The sequence below is a fragment of the Oculina patagonica genome, chromosome 14, assembly GCF_052425735.1.
Source record: "Oculina patagonica isolate OP01 chromosome 14, crgOcupat, whole genome shotgun sequence".
In the NCBI taxonomy this organism is placed as follows: Eukaryota; Metazoa; Cnidaria; class Anthozoa; order Scleractinia; family Oculinidae; genus Oculina; species Oculina patagonica.
The window spans coordinates 5,795,662-5,817,730 of NC_135771.1; the positions used below are offsets into that span (position 1 = coordinate 5,795,662).

Here is a 22,069-nt window from a genome sequence, read left to right on the forward strand (position 1 = left end):
ACATTTTTTTACAACTAAACTTATTGATAAGTATAAATTTAGCAATTTAGCACTCAGCCTTGGTAAGTTACACTGAAGCATAAGTTATCAAACAGTAATTTAATTCACCAGGCATTATTTTACTCATAAATTACTTTTGGCATAAATCAGGACAGCACATGAATTAATAGGTGCTGGTATTACAACTACACACAAAGATATCATTTCTTAAAGTTAACAGAAAAGTAATCATGGCTTTCCAACAAAATTTCATCATAAATTTAAAGCTCACACCAGTTCACTAGCCCAGAGGTCAACATTACAAGCTGGAAAATTATTTAATTTAAAGCCATAAAATGAAATTTGCAAACCCCTTTTCTAGTAACCCTTCTTACATGAAACATTAAAGCACTGAATTCAAATTACTGTCACCAGATACCAGCCAGACTTTCACAAAATTGTTCAAGATTACAAAGCTTGCAGGACTGAAATGGGTCTTGCCGTGCGGGTTTTTGTTAATTTAGATTTTTTTTTTTTTTTTTTTGGATTTTTTTTTTTTTTTTTCGGGACTGAAATCTCATAGCCTCCAGAAGCCTTAGTAGAAACATTTGCCCTATATTTTGGCTTGGTTTCTTTTGATTTTTTCTTACAAATTTTGTTACAGCACACTGCTCTTGAATTTTCTTTTCTAGCATAACTTTGATGGAGATTGTTAAAGAAGCTATGTCATGGTGATTTTGAAGATTTTTGGTCTTAACCAGTATAAAATTAGAACTGGGTAAGTTAACCCATGAGAAACATATTCTTTGAACGTCTAAATGTAGATTTAACCTTAACTTGGGGAAATCAAACTACGGCTATAAATATTGGTTTTTTTTTTAAGATGCGCAGAACCGACTTAAAAAGGTTAGCCTAAATATTCAAGTTGTAATCCATTTCCTTCCGATGGGCCATCCACAGCCAAATATGCTTGTTAACATTTTCAGTGCTCTATTAAATCACTGTTAATAAAAATTGGCCATCATATAGGCTTCCAACAACACAAATATCAACTTTAGCTGCTCATAAATCTGTTAAAATCCGTGACAAAGCCTCTTTAAGTTTTTACTCCATATTAAAATTTTGACAACAGAAAAGCTGGAAAGCTTGCATCACTTAAGAAGTTTTGACAACAATTTTCCTAATATACATTTACAACACAGTTACTGTTACATGGAATACATTGAATAATATTAAGTTTTCTTTCAAAACATTTTTACTTAGGAAACTGGTCAAATTAGCTGACCGCAAAAATAAATTATTTTTATTAAGTGGGTAGGTTTAACTTTCAAAGAACTTATCCTCAATCCCACAAATTCAATAATAGAACTTATATTTATACTAACTTGTACATGTATCTGAAGTCCAAAGCACCTGCAAATGGTTAAATAAGTGTATGTACATGTAATTTACATGCACATCTGCAGTAATAGTATAATGAGAGCATGGGAAAGTACAAAGGGCCTTCCTATACAGTGGAACCTTGATTTAACGAACCTCAATATAACAAAGTCCCTGTTATAACAGATGATATTATTCACCCCAGTAATAGTAACATATATGGAAAAGAACTCCAATGTAAAAAAAACCTTGTTATAGCAAACATATTTTGCAAGTCCCTAGGCCCTTCGTTATATCGAGGTTCCACTCAAACTATGCATTGAAATAATATTCTAAACTCTGAGACTAAAGGTAATCTTTTAACTTTTGTTTTTCTTTTCCTCTTTTTATCTTCCCTGCACAATTTTTTGTTTTGTATTTTCTTGAGGAGTATTAATCATGATATTTCTTTTCCTCAGGAGATCAAAATAATGTTTGTTCAAAGAAACTTCCTGCTTAATTTGTTATAAAAAAAAAATAAAGAATAGTTCTAAGAACTTATTAAACGAACAATTCAAGGGTACACATATCTACAACACAAATAAAGCTTTTGCAGCATACCACCTGACTACAAACTCAAATTTTGATTGACCGTGTGCACTGGCTGTCAATCAAAATAGCATTTAAAGTCTGAAGGATAAGCACTTGGAGATCTAGATAACTACTTAATTTTCGATATGTTTGAAATATTTCTCAATATTAAGTGATAACTAAGTGGGCAAGAACCACAGCTTGTTCGTGCCAAATGTGTTATCTGCCCTGAAGTTTTCTTATTGGAGAATTTGTTCAAACTATATATTCAATGAATAGATGATCACCTACTCAATTCCCACAACTTTTTCTTCATGATTATGTATTGATATTGTGAGGAGAAATTTGATGAAGATCAACAGTTAACTTATTTCTCTCCTTTGGTGGTTTAGTTCAATAACCTTTGATTGATGTCTCAGCATAGAACCCTCACCAATTAAAAACCAACAGAAATGTTGAGTTTGCAGTCACGGTGATATTAAATGGAAGTATAAACGTTCATGCATTATCCAAAGGATTACATGAATGTATATTAATAGTGATATACACACACTTGAAACAGAGCTGTAACAAATATATAAGCAGGAATATTGCAAAAATACTGCAAATTTAAAATCCAACAACTTAATTCCTAGTTGACAAAAATAATTCTAAACGATCAGCAAGCACAGTTACTATCCTGTTGCTGCGGCGGTTTATCAGATAATTTTGTTGTACCAGGCTTCTGTCCGCTAACAATAGTTGGATCAGAATCTAGACTCTCTGACATCTTGTCGCATATGATATCAACCAGTCGCTCAAACACCTGTTTCACATTGATGTTATCCTTGGCACTGGTCTCGAAGAATTCAAGGCCGAGTTGGTCGGCGAGTTGCTTGCCTCTATCGTAAGACACAACTCTATCCTCCTCCATGTCGCATTTGTTTCCTACAAGTATCACCTGCGCGTTGGACCAGGAGTATGTCTTCACCTGTGTTGACCTTTATTTTGGAGAACAAATACAAGAATGTCAGTCCAACATTGACAAAATATCGCTTTCTGTAAGGAGTCACGACTTAATTTAGTACCTGGTGGCTTACTTAATTTTATTAAAATAGGGATGCTCACTCCCCAGGGCTCGAGACTAACGGTAGCCAACTAGCCAAAGGCTAGTAAAAATGCAGTTTTGGCTAGTAGGTTTTGGCCTTTCACTAGCCAAAATGACTAGTGAAAAAATCAGGCATTGGCGGCAAGAAACCGCATTATTAAAATCGTCTCTCAGAGAATCTAAGTAACAAGTAAACTGTTGACATTATAGAATGTGAAGCTTTAAACAATCTAGTTGACAAAAACGCATGTACATTTGTACAATTTTTATAGTGAAGAACAAAGCCCAATTTTGTAAGAAAAAAACATGAAGATTTAAGGAACATTTTTACGGCTTTAGGTTTAAACATTATCACACATTGTTTTCACCCTCCCCCCCCCCCCTTTAAAAGAAGAGCTATGCTTAAAAATTGTGGCTAGTAGAAAATCAGTTTTGGCTAGTGAAATCAAAGCTGTCACTAGCCACTTGGCTAGTTACTGCAAAAAAGTTAGTCTTGAGCCCTGGGGCTCACTCTCACTGGAACAAATTAAAGGGGCTAATACTTACAAGAATTATGTCAAAGGGGGTGCTTATTTGACTGTGGTGACTATGGGACCCCCGGGGGACACCCTGTATATGTTTGGGTGGGGGTGTGCTGCTGGATTTTGAAACCCTTACCCTATACCAGACCATGTTTAGCTTATTTTGTTGCCCTATACTAGACAAGATGCCAAAAATCCCTACCCTATCCCAGACTTGCTTCTTTTTAGATCTGTATTACTATTAATAAAAAATCCCACCTGTCAACAACATTTCCACAATGATTTTATTTACGTTTAGGAATCCCTATTTCTCTTCAGAGTTACTATTCCTATTCTGGGCTCAATAATTATTCTTCATACCACTGATCAATTTCTTGGCAAATGATACCCTATTCTGGACCAAAACTCTCTGACTTCTATACCCTATCCCAGACTAAACTGCTTGAAAACCAAACCCTTTCACAGCAGCACATACCTATATAGCTTTTATATGGGAGTGCCCCCTTCCCCAGGACGAGACGTAGAGCATAATTTTATTAAAATGAAGGCATTATAGGTACTCAAATAATATCATAATGTCAAACCAATGAGTAGAACTATTCAAAACAAACTTTATTCTTACGACAAGTTTGGCAGCAGGGACACTTTTCGAGTACTCAACCATGAAAACTAGACAAAAATACTTGTAAACACTACTGGGGGGGGGTTTGTATGGGGTGCAGTGCAAAAAATAAAAACTGCAAAAACAGACAACTGGCAACTCACTTCTGTTTACATTAACATCATTATTTTAATCGCTGTTGAAATTCAAATTATTTTCCATGTCTGTTATTTTAGATAATTTGCATTTTTGATCTCTTATCGAGCATGAACTAGAAGTTTAAAAAGTAACCTGACTGTTACTAGAAGCTTATATAGAATAAAAAAAATAATTAAATAATAATACGATCTTGTGACCTTTAAATTTCCTTTTCTGATCAAATATGAAATTAAGCTGATGAAATGTCGATGAAGTGAGCTCATTGTGATCTCTGATCAACTTCCACGTATATATATTATTTTTTAATTGTTTACTTTTCTGGAGTCAAATTTTATAAGGAAAGACGTGTATGAAATAATAAATGAATCTCAACCGAATTAGTAACGTCTTGCTACCTTTGAATAACGAGATCTTGACAAGCATGAAGCACATTGCCAACAAACCAACATAACTCCCCCGCAGGAAAATTCGAGTAAAACTAATGAGTACATTTATGTACACATCCATCGAAAGTCGAAAGAATTCTAAAAAATGTACCATACGCGACATAACAAATGTTTACCCTCATTTTTCGCTGTAATATACATTCCGTGATTTTATGTACCTCGAACAAGTCACGGAAATGTACATTCTGTTGAAAAGTATAACTTCTGCTTGTCGATTTCTAAGTTGACATTCTTCGCATAATTCTAATATTTCTTGAGTAGCAAGGCGCGAGGAAGCGTTGTATTATTTTATAAATGAATTGAAAAAGTGTTCCTCGTTGACAGTGGCAAAACAAGACCGATTTTATTATGTCGATATAAAGTGGAGGCGTTTATAAAGATGTTACCTATATTAAGCTCATGTTTTTTTCTTCGGTAGTTCCGCTCATATGAAGAGGCGGTTGTAGCAAAAATTGATCGACAAACTAAATCGAAAATGTGTTATGAACGCACACCGAAGGTCGGTTTTAAAAATTGGAAATTTTAGTCGTTGTGTTCAAGAATAAAACTATTACAAGAGGGGAGAATGACAGCTTAAATAAGATCACCATCGATAAATACATTAAAAAAATCTTACCAATCTTGAACGGCCTGAAATGACTCTTCGTTCGTAATGTCATACATCAGGATAAATCCCATTGCTCCTCGATAGTAAGCAGTGGTGATAGTACGATATCTCTCCTGCCCGGCTGTAAAATAATGTCAATAAGCTCAATGAACAATATAAAAACAAGAAAAATGCAAGTAGAAAATTTTAAACCAACCCGTGTCCCATATTTGCAGCTTGACTCGCTTCTCGTTTCGAAAAACCGTCTTCACTTTGAAATCAATTCCCACGGTTGAGACAAACGCTGAGGTGTAAGAATCGTCGGCATAACGAAACAGAAACGATGTTTTGCCAACAGCAGAATTTCCAATGATCAAAAGTTTGAACATATAATCGAAATTTTGGTCTGCTGCATCTTTCTGCCACTGTTTGTCGTTGGCGGTCGCCATGATCTTGAACTCTCGAACACTTTCCTCTACTGCGAGTCCCCGGATATCACCGCCTATTGACCAATCAAAATCGTCCAAAGATAATACAATTTGCTGAGAACCAATCAAAATGCGCGAAATTCACCTGTCTTCGAAACCCGCGCACTCGCGCGAAATCGAGTGGGCGCTGTTTATATTATGTATACTGCAGATTTTTTTCCACCACGAAAATATCTTTGAAAAAATAGGTTCAAAAAATTACTTTTAAATCTTCGTTGATCGATCCACGCTGACACAATGTTGCGAGGTTTTTGAGAAGAATGATTTGATACAGTTTTTAAATCTGTAACCGGTGATCGAGTGCAAATATTTTTAGCAAATTTTTATGGGTTAATTAAATGCGGTGAAACAATAACGGAAGTAATTTACATGTAATTCTTTTTTTTTTTCCTTATTCAGTTTAAGAGTGGTTTACAAATAACAGGTAAAGCCGATTAAATTAAGCTTCCTCTAGTTGCCTTGTTTTTCACAGTAATCTTAAACGTTCCGAAAAAATTTACATAAAAATCGATCATATTGCTGGGTTATTTTGAAGGGGAAATGAGGAGTTGCGGTGTGTGTGATGTGGGGAAAGGAAGGGGAGAAGGGGGGGGGGGGGAAGCTAAGAACTGAGGTGAATTTTTTTTTTATATTTGCTTTTACAACTTTTTCTACCTTATACACATAACAGTCCAAGATAAGTTTTTGTGTTACTAACCTTCAAGTGCAACTGATCATGATAAGAAACAACGACAACAACAACAACAACAACAACAACAACAACAACAACAACTTCAAGCAGTTTCCAAAGTAAAAACAGTTCTACAAGTAGTGAGGATCTGTTCCAGCTCCAGTGATACCAGGGTCGAAACAAGCGGAAAGTGGTGGCAGGATGTCCGTGGTGCAGGTCTACGTGGTATCGGTTATGTTGATCGTAGTGGAAGTGGTGGTCCTGTGGTGGTGGCACATGCTGGAGGTGGTGCTAGTGGTATTACTGTTGGTGGTGCTGTTAGAGCGGTTTTCACGTGAGTGTCGAAAGTAATAATAATAATAATAATAATAATAATAATAATAATAATAATAATAATTGCGTACTTGCTTTGGTTTTGCAATTACATATGCTTAGTGATTGGCTTAAAAATCTCGCGCCACTTTCTCAGCCAATCAGAACTAAAAACAAAACCAATCGTGACTCGCTCGCGCACGTTTTCCCGCGCTTCGTGCCAGCTACATGTATTATGCTTCGAGTTTTGATTGGTTCAGTGGGTAGGTCTGGGTTCTTTGTGATTGGCCAGAGTCGAATTACTTTGGTTTTGGTTTTACGAAACTCAATTGAAAATTGCTCTAGTGGAGGTGGGGTAATAGTAATAGTGCTGATAGCTATGTGGAGCTGAGCGTTAAGTAAATCGGCGAGCGAAGCGAGCTGAGCATGGCCCCGTTCTCCCCCTCAGGCCTCGCTCGGCTCGATTCGTTCTCCGCGTCGCCTCGCTTCGCTCGCGTATTTTTTTTTTCGCCCCGCTCCACTCGGGAGCCTGTTGGCCGGCTATTGTGGGGTGGTACTTCTAGCAGTTCTGTTGGTGGTGGTGAGGGGGCAGAAGTGTTAGTGTTAGTGGTGGTACTAGTTGTGGTCGTCGAGTGGATATGGTGATCAGTATAAGATTTAACTGGCAAGACAGAGCACTCGCTTCAACCTAAACGTCACTTAATATATATAGATAAAGTGATTCTGAGATTTTACAAACCATTACATAAGAGAATCGCGCACTTGTTGACGTTCGATCAGTTACGTCAGTAACTTGCGCACTGCTTGTAAAAAATTATCTTGTTCCGTTAGTGATTCGCACTCTGTTTGTGTTTGTGTTTCATTATTAAATCTACACTTGGCACTTATTTTACTGTCAAGTATCAAGCACTCTCGATACTCCCATGTTCCTTTTGTGACTCGCGCACTGTTTGTTTGTATGTTTCTGTTTTATTATTACAAAAGTGACTCGCACCCTGCTTTTTCTGCGTTTGATTGTTGCGTTAGTGACTCGCGCACTGTTTGTTTTGTGTTTGATTGTTACGTTATTAACTCGTGCACTATTTGTTTTGTGTTTGACTGTTACTTTATTGACTCGCGCACTGTTTGTTTTGTGTTTTATTGTTACGTTATTAACTCGCGCAATATTTGTTTTGTGTTTGATTGTTACGTTTGTGACTCGCGCACTGTTTGTTTTGCGTTTGATTGTTACGTTAGTGACTCGCGCACTGTTTGTTTTGCGTTTGATTGTTACGTTAGTGACTCGCGCATTGTTTGCTTTGTGTTTGATTGTTACTTTATTGACTCGCGCACTGTTTTTTTTTTGTGTTTCATTGTTACGTTAGTGACTCGCGCACTGTTTGTTTTGCGTTTGATTGTTACGTTAGTGACTCGTGCACTGTTTGTTTTGCGTTTCATTGTTACTTTAATGACTCGCGCACTGTTTGTTTTGTGTTTGATTGTTACGTTAGTGACTCGCGTACTGTTTGTTTTGTGTTTGATTGTTACGTTAGTGACTCGCGCATTGTTTGCTTTGTGTTTGATTGTTACGTTAGTGACTCGCGTACTGTTTGTTTTGTGTTTGATTGTTACGTTAGTGACTCGCGTACTGTTTGTTTTGTGTTTGATTGTTACGTTAGTGACTCGCGCATTGTTTGTTTTGTGTTTGCTTGTTACGTTAGTGACTCGCGCATTGTTTGTTTTGTGTTTGATTTTTACTTTAGTGACTCGCGCATTGTTTGTTTTGTGTTTGCTTGTTACGTTAGTGACTCGCGCACTGTTTGTTTTGGGTTTGATTGTTACGTTTGTGACTCGCGCATTGTTTGTTTTTTGTTTGATTGTTACGTTAGTGACTCGCGCACTGTTTGTGTTGTGTTTGATTGTTGCGTTAGTGACTCGCGCACTGTTTGTTTTTCGTTTGATTGTTACGTTAGTGACTCGTGCATTCTTTGGTTTGTGTTTGATTGTTACGTTAATGACTTGCTTACCGTTTGTTTTGTGTTTCATTGTTACGTTTGTGACACGCGCACTGTTGATTTCGTGTTTGATTGTTTTTGTGTTTTTTGTTTGATTGTTACGTTAGTGACTCGCGCACTGTTTGTTTTGTGATTGATTGTTACGTTAGTGACTTGCGCACTATTTGTTTTGTGTTTGATTGTGACGTTTGTCAATCGCGCACTGTTTGTTTTGTATAAATGTAAAAAAATGTAAATACTACGCTGTAGTCAAAAAAATAATTCCCGACGTTTCGGCAATGCTGCCTTCTTCAGGGGGACAAAACTATTACTAATAGTTTTGTCCCCCTGAAGAAGGCAGCATTGCCGAAACGTCGGGAATTATTTTTTTGACTACAGCGTAGTATTTACATTTTTTTACATTTATACATTCAGCACCTACGCTGCGCAGGTTTTCAAATTTTTATCACTACTGTTTGTTTTGTGTTTGATTGTTACGTTAGTGACTTGCGCACTATTTGTTTTGTGTTTGCTTGTTACGTTAGTGACTCGCGCGCTGTTTGTTTTGTGTTTGCTTGTTACGTTAGTGGCTCGTCAGTGCACTGTTTGTTTTGCGTTTCATTGTTACGTTAGTGAATCGCGCACTGTTTGTTTTGTGTTTGATTTTTACGTTAGTGACTTGCGCACTATTTGTTTTGTGTTTGCTTGTTACGTTAGTGACTCGCGCGCTGTTTGTTTTGTGTTTGCTTGTTAACGTTAGTGGCTCGTCAGTGCACTGTTTGTTTTGGTTTTGGTTTTACGTTAGTGACTCCCGCACTGTTTGTTTTGTGTTTAATTGTTACGCTAGCGACTCGTGCACTGTTTGTTTTGTGTTTGGTTGTTACGTTAGTGGCTCGCGCCCATCTTTAATTTGTTTTGAGTTTTACAGTTACCTTAAAGATTGTGCACTTTTTGTTTTGTGTGTTTGATTGTTAGACCAGTGTCTCAAGCACTGTTTGCCTTGTAACGGATTATTACGGATTATTGGCTTTACTGTCAAGTAAGTGTCTTACGAACTAGCTGTTTATTTTGTGTTTTTCTGATACGTAAGTGGCTCGAGCTCTATTTGATCTCTGGTGGGGTTAATGTTTACGTTAGTGACTCGTGCACTTCTTAAACTGTTTTCTTTTAATTACTGCAAAGAATAACCATCTAAAACTGTTCCCATTTATCCACCGCATGAAGAACAACAAAAACCTTTATCTATTGCGTTTGGCGTATAGATTATATTTCTAACTACAACGGCTTTTAGGGCTTCGACAGACTAGATAGTTAGTTTCGACCACGAATATGAGTCTTCAATTATAAATACCCAATAGAGCTCACTTTTGATACATTATAGATTAAATTAAAGTTATCGATCATTCGATGGCAGATTATTTCTTGGTAAGCTTAAAGGGAAAGTGACACCATAATTTAGTGCTACTTGAAAATGCAACGAAGGTGTTGGTATTAATTGGAAATTGATTGAATCCACTAAAAGTGGCCTGGCATTGCTAAAAGGTACTGGTATTGCACTAGGCATGACTGAAAATTGTCAAAAGGTGGTTTGGCTACAAACGTACAGGGCAGTAACCGCCGACCGGTTAGCTCAGTGGTAGAGCGCCGGACTGTCGTGCGGGAGGTTTCGGGTTCGAGTCCCAGACCGGACCAACACTAAGGGTCTTAAAATAACTGAGGAGAATGTGCTGCCTTTGTAATTACATCTGCAAATGGTTAGACATTCTAGTCTTCTCGGATAAGGACGATAAACCGTAGGCCCCGTCTCCTGCATCTTCAGTGTTATAATCAGCAGGGGACGTTAAAGAACCCACACACTCATCGCAAAGAGTAGGGCATGAAGTTCCCGGTGTTGTGGTCTGTTCTATTCCATGGGTTGGTGGTGGGGTGAGATCATACATGGACGGATAGCGGCAGCCATAGGCGCCTTATATGCTGATGTCCGATCTCATCCCTTAATTCTGTAAATTGTAAATAGTTACTGAAAAGCCCTGTGGGGAGCTGACTATTAAAGTATAATAATATTACATTACATTACATTACATTACATTACATTACATTACATTACATTACATTACATTACATTACATTACATTACATTACATAAGTGGCCTAAAACTTTCAAAAAAAGAAAAAGAGAAGAAAAAAGTCGGGCAGACGTTTTCAAATTTGACAGTGTCAATTGGAATAAAATCACTTATAAACCATTGATTATACATCTATACACACCTTGGAGAATGAATTTATGCTTTTCTTTGTTGTTCAAAGGTTTTGTTGTTGATCACTGAGTGCACCCTCATAATTCTATCATAGTTTACACAAAACCTTAGGAGACTTCTCGTGATACTGCCTATTTCAGTAACTAGCAAAGAAGAGCCATAAATGGCCAATCTCAGTTGCTTACATAAGTCTTTCAGTTATATAGTTCAACATATGAATTCACAGCTGAGGTGTAAAAATTGACACCCCATCGATCACATGCCAGTTTCAGTTTCAGTTAAGTTATGCTCTTTCTTATTAGGTCTATACATTTCGTTTTTAAAATAGCCCGTTAATATTTGAGAAAGTAATTTTCAAAAAAGCCATGGTAATAACAGTTCTGCTCCTCATTTAAAAAAATTAAATTAACAGCTAAATTATTTCCTTTATAAAACGCAAACCTACATTATTATTGTTTAAGAATGTCAATCACTTTTGTTTGGAAAACTGAGGACGAAAAAGAAGTGATATAATTCTGTAGCGACTTTCAAACCAAAAACCAAGCTTTAGTCTTTACAAAAACTCATAATTTCCCAACAATATACATGTAAGTTGTTCACTGTATCTTGTAAAGCCCCCTCTCTGGCAGTTTAATTAAAACCATTTTTTTTTCTTTTTTGTGCAAACAAAATAGTTTCCCTGGATGTCTGGTTACCACGGAAGTAAAACTACTTCTTAATAAATAAATATAATAGCTAATTATTCAAAGTGAAGCAAAATCTGTAATATCCTGCTGAGTAGGTCAAGCTTGGTGCTAAAAATTGTTTTAGACGACCAACGGCGCGGGAAGACAAACTATCAGCACAAGCGAAACAATTAGCTTAATGCCAACTGCTTGTTTCACAAATTTGCGGAAAACCGCCTCATGCAGTCCTTAAAAATAGGGCCCCAATGGGTCCATGTGTTTTGCTGCTAGAGCAAAGTCTTAGGAACATGTTGATGAAAGAAAGTGAGTCGAGATTGAAATCCAACGTCTTTTTTTCTTCACTTGTGTGCAGGTTAATAATTGCACTATATTGTAGTCACTTTTGTTATTCAATCCTTTTTTACTGATCAATGTTATGTTGAAATCAACAACGGAAAGACGGCGTTGAACGTAACGCAAAGTTCATTTTGAAAGCGAAAGTTTACAAATAATTATTATCATTCGTCAGTCATCCCTTCACGCATGAACACTCGTCGAATTCAGTGTCTCACAACAAGATCGGATCGATAAGGACCAATTTTATCTGCAAGTTCGTTTTAATTAAAATTGTGAAGTTGGAGGACACTGAGGACTGCGTAGCCGAAGATGCAGTGGCCGCTGGACATCATCTTTTTCACGGCGTTTTAATCTCACAAAATAAACTGGCGCCGCGCGTCTGCAGCAAAATTCATTTTCAAAAAACTTTCCCTTTCCAGCTATTTTAGCGGGGCCTTGTACCTACCTGTCAGTCGTAGAAAAGTAAATTAGGATGAATTTTAAATGAAGACCGATTTTAATAAACAACTGTCGCCACCTACACGATGACGAATGTTGCACTGATGCAGTGAATCTGTAATGAGAACTTCCTTTTTTCGACGGTGTGCACCACGAATAAGTTTCTTTCCCTTCATTTCGTTTCTAGCTTCTTTTTGCTCGAACAGCTACTGCGGTGCGCCACCAGTGCGTGACAAGTTACACACTATGAAGCAAGTACAGTACTAGTATGCTGAGACAGTAGACAAGGTAGGGTGTCAAAAGTACAACTGTGCACTAACCGTCGATGACCTTCGGCGAGTCCGCCACTCCAACTATTCTCAAAAACTGAGTGGTCGCGCCCTCCCCTGCTAATCGTTTCTTTTCCACTGTCCAACGTTTTCGTTCATTGCCCGTACCGAATGCGATCAGCGCTACGTTCCTTTTCATGGATTGATTGACACGATCAGATTTCTCCCTTTACGGCACTTACACCTTACGTACCTTACGGCCCTCTCAATGTGTTTTGCGCAGCCAGCGGCTGCAGCAAAACACAAAAACGGCGTGGTGAATTTTAATTCAACGAAAAATCACGAAAAAGGTATGGCTAAACATAACAATTTGTAGTTGAGCAGAGACTTGTGAAGAAGTCTTGTCGCGTTTGAAAATGCAGTTTTGCTAACACACTAGTTCTACGTAGAGATCATTCTTTGTCAGTTCTCGTATAAACTAATATAACAAATCTAATCCTCAGAAATTGAAGACACTTTTTTAATTTGATGGAGATCGCACGCCAGGGTAGTTTTTGCGTCCCGTCGATGGTGTTTCTTAATTAGAAACTAACTGTTTTACATTATCTTAATTCTGAAATGGCTATTTAAGATGTGGATGAGGCGAGCAGCTTTCGATTGTTTTAGAAACTTTGCTCGTTGGATGTGAAAACGATACGATTGTATACTGACATACGTTGGTGAGTAAACGCGCACACTGTTTAAATACTCTACTTTTCTCGCATTGAAGAGCTAAGAGACAGGCGGAGGGATCAACTTGTTGGGTAGTAAACGAACTGTAAGTATTAGCTGAAAAACAATCGGGCTTTGTACTCTTCAATCTTTTCACAAGGTGCGAATTGAAGCACTATCTCGAACTATCCTCTCGCGCGAAATGAGCTGAGTGAGAAAAAATTGGACATTTAGCTCTGTACAGAATAACAAAATTTTCATCGCTCCCTAGTTAACGAAGCGTCTTGAAGTTTTAGATCTTTTTAAATTGAACAAAATTAGCACATTCAAAATGGAATTTTAAATAGAGGAGTTGTCTGTCGCTTTTATTTATAATTAATGACTAGGTGTAGTTAATGTATTTTTATTACATTTTTTAAGACTTCTTATTTTAGTCTGACATCCGTCAGATATGGAATTAACCGGTGAAACATTGTTTGTAATGAAAAATTAATTCTAAATACGAGAATATGGGATATTAAATAATTCAAAAGTTTATTCGTAATTTAGACGTAAAACCTTTGAATTTGTAGTCTTGATATAAAGCAAGTACTTCAATTTGCTGGCATGGTTCGAAAGCATTTTAAGCATTTGTTATACGTCATGTATTTCTTCAATATAAGTAAGTTCTTAAAGATGCCTTCGTTGATTGTTTTTTTCTCTCAATCATCAATTAGTGAAACCTTTTCACACAATTTGAAAAACGTCTTCGTATTTGCAAAACATTTTGTATTTTTATCAAAACTTCTATTCTTCTTAACGGTCATTTTTTAGAAATACTCGTAATTTATTTATAACAGGCGTCTGAATGACTAAGTATCGAAAAGTAAGGCTCAGATTATCTGTAGAGCTAAGCACTAATCTAGCCGTGAACTATGGTACGATTACATCTAGGATATCAGTACTAAAGGCTGGTTCTCATATGATCGCCCCGATCGTCTCTGTCGCCTCTGTCGCTTCAAAAAGTTTGCTTGCGATCGGGGCGATCATATGAGAACATTACAGAGACGTCTGCGACGATCGGGGCGATCGCGATCGCTTCGATCGCCCGTGTTCTATCCGGGCGATCGGTCGCAGACGGTCACAGACTGCGGCGATCGCGAACGATTATATGAGAACTACTGCCACAGAGGGAGACGATCGAGGCGATCCAAACTGTCCCAGGTGCACAGTATTACCCAGAACTACGTTTCCGTTTGGTCTCCCTTTGCTTCTTCGCCGTAAAACGGCAATAATGAGAAGATTGGAGGCCACGATTTGCCTTTGCATCGAAGGCGCCATAAGCGAATCGGAGTTTTGGAAAAACAAACGTGCGTCGATCGGAATAAATGAATATTCAATGCGGGAACAAAGAAAAGATCATGAATTTTATCTTGGTTGATTAACCCTATTTTGAATATACCAGACGATCGGGGCGATCAATGAGAACCCCCTGATCGCTTCCAATCGCTTCGATCGCCTACGATCGCCCAGATGCAAACGACAGAATCGTCAGAGACGATCGGGGCGATCATATGAGAACCAGCCTTAAATACATATCTTATTTCAGTTGTCTCTCTTTGACCAGCTATTATTTACCTAAGCTTAGCTATGCTTTTAAAGAATAAGTGCATCTTGCTGATCTCCATATAGTTTGATATTCTCATTTTGGGGAGATATTAAATTATTGATCATTGTTAAAAGTGTAATGCACCGAATAAAAAAATTATACTCAGAAATCTTAAGAAAGTATGAACTTCTAAATAAACTTGGATATTTCGGGGTGAGATTACCAGTAGGTCATTTCATGCTAGCTTCAAAATGGATCAAACTTCATTTTCCTCTCAACTTGTTTACCTAAATTAAGACTTCAGTTTATGAGATTTTAGGAATAGATCACTTCAAGGGAAATTGTCTTGATCGATAATCTACTTCTCCCATCTAATACTATATGAATGTACAAAGACACTTAAAGAGAATATTTATTTTGATACTGACGAATATTCATATTCACAATTCAATGGTACCCACCATGAATAATTTCTAAAGCGAGACATCATCTAATAAGGCAAATTATTTAAAGAAACAGTCCCAGATGAGTGCCACGGATATGATATGTTCTACCTACAAAAAATTATCTGAACGGAAGTCTTGTACTGGCGAACTGATCGTCCCTGTGCGAAAATGAGAGCGTATGTAAACAAAAAATAATTAAATTTTGCGACCAAATATGAGAGGTCGACTTACTGAATAATGCAGAACAACACCAAAAAATACTGCAATATTCGACACCTTTTTCTTTTATCTAGAAAGCCACAACAATCAGCAATGGTGATTAAAGATGTAATAATGTAGTGCGTAGAAGAAAAACATGAGAAATGATCTTTTTATATCAGTAATTCCACCGGAAACATATGATTTTAGTATGTACTTTCTGTCCCTTTCCAACTTCGTTTTCTTTGTGGTGTACAATTACCCTTAGTGACAGGGCAGTCAAATTACAGAAATACATAGAAAATTTAAGTAATTAAAGACCCGAGAGAGACCTATGGTTTATTTACTTTCTTTCTCACATTTGAGCCAAATTTTGCATTATATTTACTTAACAAAACAGGTGACTCAATCTGCTGGTGGCATGTTCCAATTTGCCCTTAGACACCGCTCTCTAACATTCACACCGAATAACTTTTAACTTTCCGATTTTAATTCCCATGTGTTGTGAAATTCATTTACTTCTTTCTACTTAAATTTCCTACCTTGAACGAAAATTGATTGTTATGGAAGAGCATATTTGTATGTTATGAATAATTAAGGCAAGACAGTAATCGATCTGTATATTTTAGACGGACTCATGTTAAGTAAACAAGCCTTAGCGACCAGAAATTTCACATGGGCGATGGTCAATTTGTCTTTCCGCATTTAGAAGTTTACCAGGCGGCTTTGCAAAGCAAAGAACACGTTTATCGCCTCGAGCAACTAGTGTGGACTTTTGTTTAACAACGAAACAGGTAAGCTAAGAACCCATAGCTCTTTAGACGAACACTCAGCTATTAAATGCGACATCATGCTGCTATGTGAACCATTTTTACATCGCAAGTATTCTTCCCAATTAATTTGTTTCCCCATATACACTGTGGTTTTGAATTTAATTTTAGTAGATTCGTATAAACAAATGGGATTTGTTTTAAGCATTTGGTTTACTGGAAACGGTCACGGAATACCAAAGGTCGTTCAGTTCCCTGGTGACTTTGAAAGGAAAACAACATGCGACCTTAAGGCTAAAACCTAGAAGCTTAGACAAGCAGGAACTTTTCGCCAGAAAAACAGATTCCAATTTATGAAATTTGACGCAGAACCTTTCAGGAGAAGCAACGCATACAGAAAACTCTCTCGGTTAGTCTATTCTCTTTCATTCGTTGAGATAAACCCTCTTTCTTTATTATGTATTTTTATAAACTACAAACCAAATTTTATTTAAACATTAGCAAAAACAGTATACGTTTCTCAAGATAGACTCGCTTCTAAACAAGAAGATTCTTTAGCTAAAATACAGATATAGTCGATATAGAGTTAAAGGTTCCATGTTCAAGATGTCAAGGTCGGTCATTGCAATATATGTAGAAACGTATGACGTACTGAATACTAAAACTGAGACGCTGACTCATACTGTTAAAGCAGCAGCAACTGTGAGTTGGATTGAGCCGGACAAGATTTCATTTATTGTACAATGTATCTATAAATTAACATCTCCGTATGCGCTCAGCGGTGGAGCATTTACACCAGGGCTTGAAACCCTCCGAAGTCTTACTGAAGTTTTTTCCGCATATTTTTCCTACTTAGATGCATTTCGCCGGTTTCCATTCTTAATTTATTCAACTTGAAAGGAAAAATTACACATGACTATACAAACACGACCATTTAATAGTTCCAGTTTTGAAATTAAGATTCTGAAAACCATGCAAGCATACATTATTATTCTGTTAATAAAAGTACTTTTCCTAATAATTTGTTAGAAGAAGGTAGTATAAGTGCTTAGATGACTTAAAAATAGACTAGGTTTTGTTTTATTTTCACTAGTGCGCGCATAAAGGAACATACAGCAATTAAGCAAAAAAGCGCTTTATTCAGATTAAAGTCGGCTATATATCTCAATGTTTATTCACAACGTGAGTTTTAATAGAATGGAAGCCATTAGAAATATAAGTTTTCTTTGCTAATGTAAAGAAACGTTATGGAAATCTCTTTTTGGCGAGACGATATGTCCGTTAATTAATTTTCTTTTCCCATCAGTTCTTTTTTTTTTTGCCGGTTTTAAAATGGTTACACTGAAAAAAACTAATTCATTGTACTTGTTTTCTACCCCGCACTGAGCAAAAACACCAAAGCTTTTACAAAAAGTAAACTAAATTGTGGATGTACTTTAAAAATAAAAACAAACCTTACGAACAGATGATTTTAATTACGCCACGAAAGATGGTATTTATAGAGAGGTAAATTGCCATGGTTTTGTAAATTGATGTTTGAACACGAAAAAGACTTGTTATTAATTAAAAACATTGGTGTATTTTGAATTTTCCCTACCCGAGGGTTTTTTAGCCAATGTCACAGTTCGTTAAATATGCTTGACGCCGAATAGTGGTATAATGTCTATACAGTAATTGCATGGATTGAAACAATGTGTCCTTTTAAGTTGACAACTTCTATGCCTTAATCTATATTTTTTTTTGTTCCAATATGTTTAAATGACAATAACTCGATCATATCTATATGTGAAACATCATATATTATGAATAGCATTCAGTTTGTTTTAGCTTCATGAAAGATTAAAACTCTTAGCCTTGGCCAGACCTGTTTTTCGCTGTACCGCACTGCGAAAAACTGAATCGTTTTACATTCATTAAAATAACACGAATATGATGGTTGTTGTTGTTGAAGTAAACCCTGTGGTGGTAGGAACTGATAAATACATGTTTTTTTTAATTATAAACAATGTCTTGATCAAACTTCTCTTCTCATTTTAAAAATTACAGTAACATTGAGTCGCTTAAGCCTGGTTCTCATATAATCGCCCCTATCGCTTCTATTGCATCGATCGTTTGCAAGTACTGAAACGATCGTAGACGATTGGAAGCGATCGGGGGTTCTCATATGATCGTCCCGATCGCCTGGTATGAGCGAAGACCTACGAAAAACAATCATTTTAGCCCTAAATCCAACACAATGACAACCTTCAATGATAGAGCGAAACTCGTGGCCTCCTATCTTCTCAGTTATTCCAGTTTTAAGGCGAAGAATTAAGGGAAAGAGAAGCTAGAAGGATAGAACACGGGCGTTACAAACGATCGTGATCGCCCCGATCGCCACAGACGTTAGCGATCGTCTGAGTAATATTTTATATAATCGCCCAGATCGCAAGAAAACTTTTTGAAATGCCAAAGGCGATAGAAACGATCGGGGTGATATGAGAACCAGACTTCAGAGTTTGCCAACATACTGCTTTGTAAGTTTGCGAACGCAAATATGCATAACCCAGAATTTAGCTGTGACACTGAGATCCAACTCCTGAAAAAGATTAAGCGGAAAATTACAATCAGTTTTCAGCTGTAATCACCAATGGTGCATGCTGGGAAATACGAGCCCGCATTTTCCTAGGGAAGACCATGCGGACATTCGGTCGAAAGAGCGGGCGGCAAATTCATGAAAATGAAAATTCTACCAGAGTTTAATTGAGAGGATTGGTGATTTGGGGTTTTGCGGTTTCTTATTTATGCGATTTCGAAAGAATGATATTTTCCCTGTACAATTAAGTTCGTTCATCTAACAGTGCATTTAACAATAATAACAGTTGGTTTTGTAAAACGTAAGCCAGTGAACCCTTTTTTTCGCGAAATACAAAAGGTGGCATCATTAATCATTTTTCTTTCAAATAATCTAAAAGCAATGTGTTAGATGGAATTTCATAGCAGTAATCGCTCGGTAGGTAATCAATGCGTTTATTCTTCCATAAGCCAGCGATTACAATATAGGATATAGAAACACAGAGGAAAAGAATATATATATTTTTTTAACAATAGACAAATTGACATAAATTTCTACGATTTAATGCGACATCAGAAAATAAAAGCGACTTAAAATGGAGTCATTTCGTGTGATCCATTCAGTTCTAACATTAAACTGCCGAACAAATCCCTTTTTCGACAGTTCGTTAAATATTTTATTTATAGCTGTGTGGTTTGAATAAAGGATCGTTTTTGCATAAAGGAAGACATACTAGAAAATTCACTTAATTACTCAGCTTTCTTCTCTGCTGCACGTAAGTTCGAGAATGGAGCTAATTTTTGAGGAATACTTTTGCAGGCGGAGAATTTATCTTTTGTGGACCTGTTAAAAAATCGAAGAAATTACAAAACATTCACTGACCTGGAAAAATTCATTCCGCAATACCGGTATGTTGTTGTTAAATTTATCAGTTGTGTTTCACAACGTGTTCAATATCATGTTTTCCTTAGTTTTATGAATTATAACAAATTTAACCCGGAAAAATTCATCATGCATGAATCCGCAGTACGGGTTTGTTGAGTGTTTTTGAACGTGTTCATTGTCATGCAAGCTTCCCTTAAATTTCACTCAACTGTAGCAAGATAAACACACCGTCTTCGCCGTTTTCTTTTTCTCATTCAATTAGCGGGTATTTAGGTTAAGGTCCAATACTGACCACTAAACGGAGAAGGCGTCAACTTCCTTCCTTTTAATCTGTCGGAGTTTCAAGTTTTGCAATCGTCAATCCAGCATTTTTCAAAGTTCGACTCCAGTACGACATCTAGCAGAAAGCACGACATGGCTTGCTTCTAAGAGAATTCGTTCGGACAAACGTTCGTAGAATCTTTACATTTCGTTGGATAAACATTCTACTTCTTATTATGTTTTAGCTAATACTGGCCTTTTGTTATTTTTTTTTTGCAGGAACTAAACGTTAAATTTCCGCAATGAGAGACCAAGAATTTCACAATTCATCGTTCGACGGGGATCCGTTAGGACGAAGTAATGTGGAAATTGTTTTCGAGTCATTCGGAGCTATTCTAATCTTTTTGTCCTCGATACTTGCCAATTCCATCGTCCTCTATGCGATTCAAACGAACTCCAGCCTCAAAACATTCACAAATAAGATTATTGCAAACTTATGCCTCGTCGACATGGCCGAAACACTGCTTATAATGCCTTTATGGATCACAAGCCTGGTGAAAGGACATTGGATCTTTGGCAATGTCATCTGCAGTATTTCGGGATACCTATTCTTCGCTATGGCCAACGCAACTTTATATTCCCTATTGCTCATAGCTCTCAGCAGATACTTCAAGGTCGTTAAACCGCAGTTGTATAACAGCATTTTCTTTGCAAAGAAGAACAGACCAAGAATCTTAGTTGCTCTATGTTGGATTGTACCGCTTATCATCTGCAGTCCTCCACTATACGGCTGGGGGAGGTACCGGTATTATCCACAATCCACTCTTTGTACGTTTGAGTGGTCATTCGACGGGCTTAATCTCTCCTACATGATCTTCCTAGTAGCCACACAGCCTTCACCTTACATAATCTGCTGGTGTTACTTTAAAATTTACAACACTGTACGGCGAAATAGGATTCAGATTTGCACGCGAGCAAATCGAGCCGCGTGTCAGAACGCGCACAACGCGGAAAACATGTGTATTCACACGACAGTTGGTATAGCTTGCGTGGTAGTCCTGTGTTGGTTTCCTAAAGCACTCCTGGTTCTCCTGCTATCTGCTGGAAGACAGGGTCTAGACATGCCTTTATTGATATCGAGTTATCTCGTATTTCTAACTTGTTGCTTGAATCCTGTAGTGTATGGAATTCTTAATCCTCAGTTCAAACCAGCTTTCAAGGCGTTGTTTAAGAAAAGGGGCGCTGAAGACCCAAACATTACCGTTCTTGCAACTTTTTCAGGTCCTGCGTGACCTTCATAACTGAAGCACAATTGATAACTTCCTTATTATAGGAAATTAACGCTTCATGAAATTAACGCGAATTTCAAAAATTCGCGGTAATTTAAGTCGCGCTAATTTTTATTTAGGTTAATTTCCTCGCCGTTAATTAAATAGAGCGTTGATTTCCATGACCTTAATTTTCATTATTTTGGCCCCAATTTCTCGATACAGTCCAGACGTCTTGATTCTAAGGAAAAGGCATAATTTCATCAGGATGGAAATCCGCCGGTATCACTAAAACTGTGAAGAACACTAGCTGGAGGCGGTCAGATTCCTTTGTGTTAAAGTAAACTTGTTCCTGTTGTCTCAACAAGTTCTTTTTTTCATCGTGTTCGTCGCGTTAATTCCCTTCATTTTGAAATGTTTCTCCCTCTTTCGCATTTATTTCTTTTACTGGGAAGTAATTTTTCCTTCAATTCGCGTTAATTTCAAATACCTTAATTTGTTAACACAAGCGTTAATTTCTTATAATAAGGTAGGCGGCAAGCTCGAGGTTTCTGTTCGGCTGATAGTTGGCGAAGGCCGGGCGATAGAAACTGAGAGCGAGCCGTCTAATTGTTTTAGCATAACCCAGT

The 22,069-nt window shown here is 37.1% G+C and overlaps 2 protein-coding genes across 5 annotated transcripts; one reads left to right on the plus strand and one right to left on the minus strand.

Moving 5' to 3' along the window:
* Positions 1 to 546: 546 nt before the first annotated feature.
* LOC144637922 (ras-related protein Rab-3-like) lies at positions 547 to 5,816 on the minus strand. Its single transcript, XM_078497010.1, has 3 exons — positions 5,547 to 5,816; positions 5,360 to 5,471; positions 547 to 2,909 (listed from the first exon to the last, which is right to left on the minus strand). Exons 1-3 carry the CDS (start codon positions 5,776 to 5,778, stop codon positions 2,588 to 2,590), a joined length of 666 nt encoding a protein of 221 aa, XP_078353136.1. The 5' UTR covers positions 5,779 to 5,816; the 3' UTR covers positions 547 to 2,587.
* A 3,674-nt stretch (positions 5,817 to 9,490) lies between these two features.
* LOC144638254 (medium-wave-sensitive opsin 1-like) lies at positions 9,491 to 22,062 on the plus strand. 4 transcript variants are annotated; one of them, XM_078497471.1, is made up of 3 exons: positions 9,491 to 9,811; positions 19,846 to 19,934; positions 20,452 to 22,062. In XM_078497471.1, the coding sequence occupies exon 3, from the start codon at positions 20,475 to 20,477 to the stop codon at positions 21,462 to 21,464; it is 990 nt and encodes a 329-aa protein (XP_078353597.1). In that variant the 5' UTR covers positions 9,491 to 9,811; positions 19,846 to 19,934; positions 20,452 to 20,474; the 3' UTR covers positions 21,465 to 22,062. The 4 variants fall into 4 exon arrangements, with proteins under 4 accessions (XP_078353597.1, XP_078353599.1, XP_078353598.1 ...); XM_078497473.1 differs by lacking the exon at positions 19,846 to 19,934; XM_078497472.1 differs by lacking the exons at positions 9,491 to 9,811; positions 19,846 to 19,934 and adding an exon at positions 16,075 to 16,496.
* Positions 22,063 to 22,069: the final 7 nt, after the last annotated feature.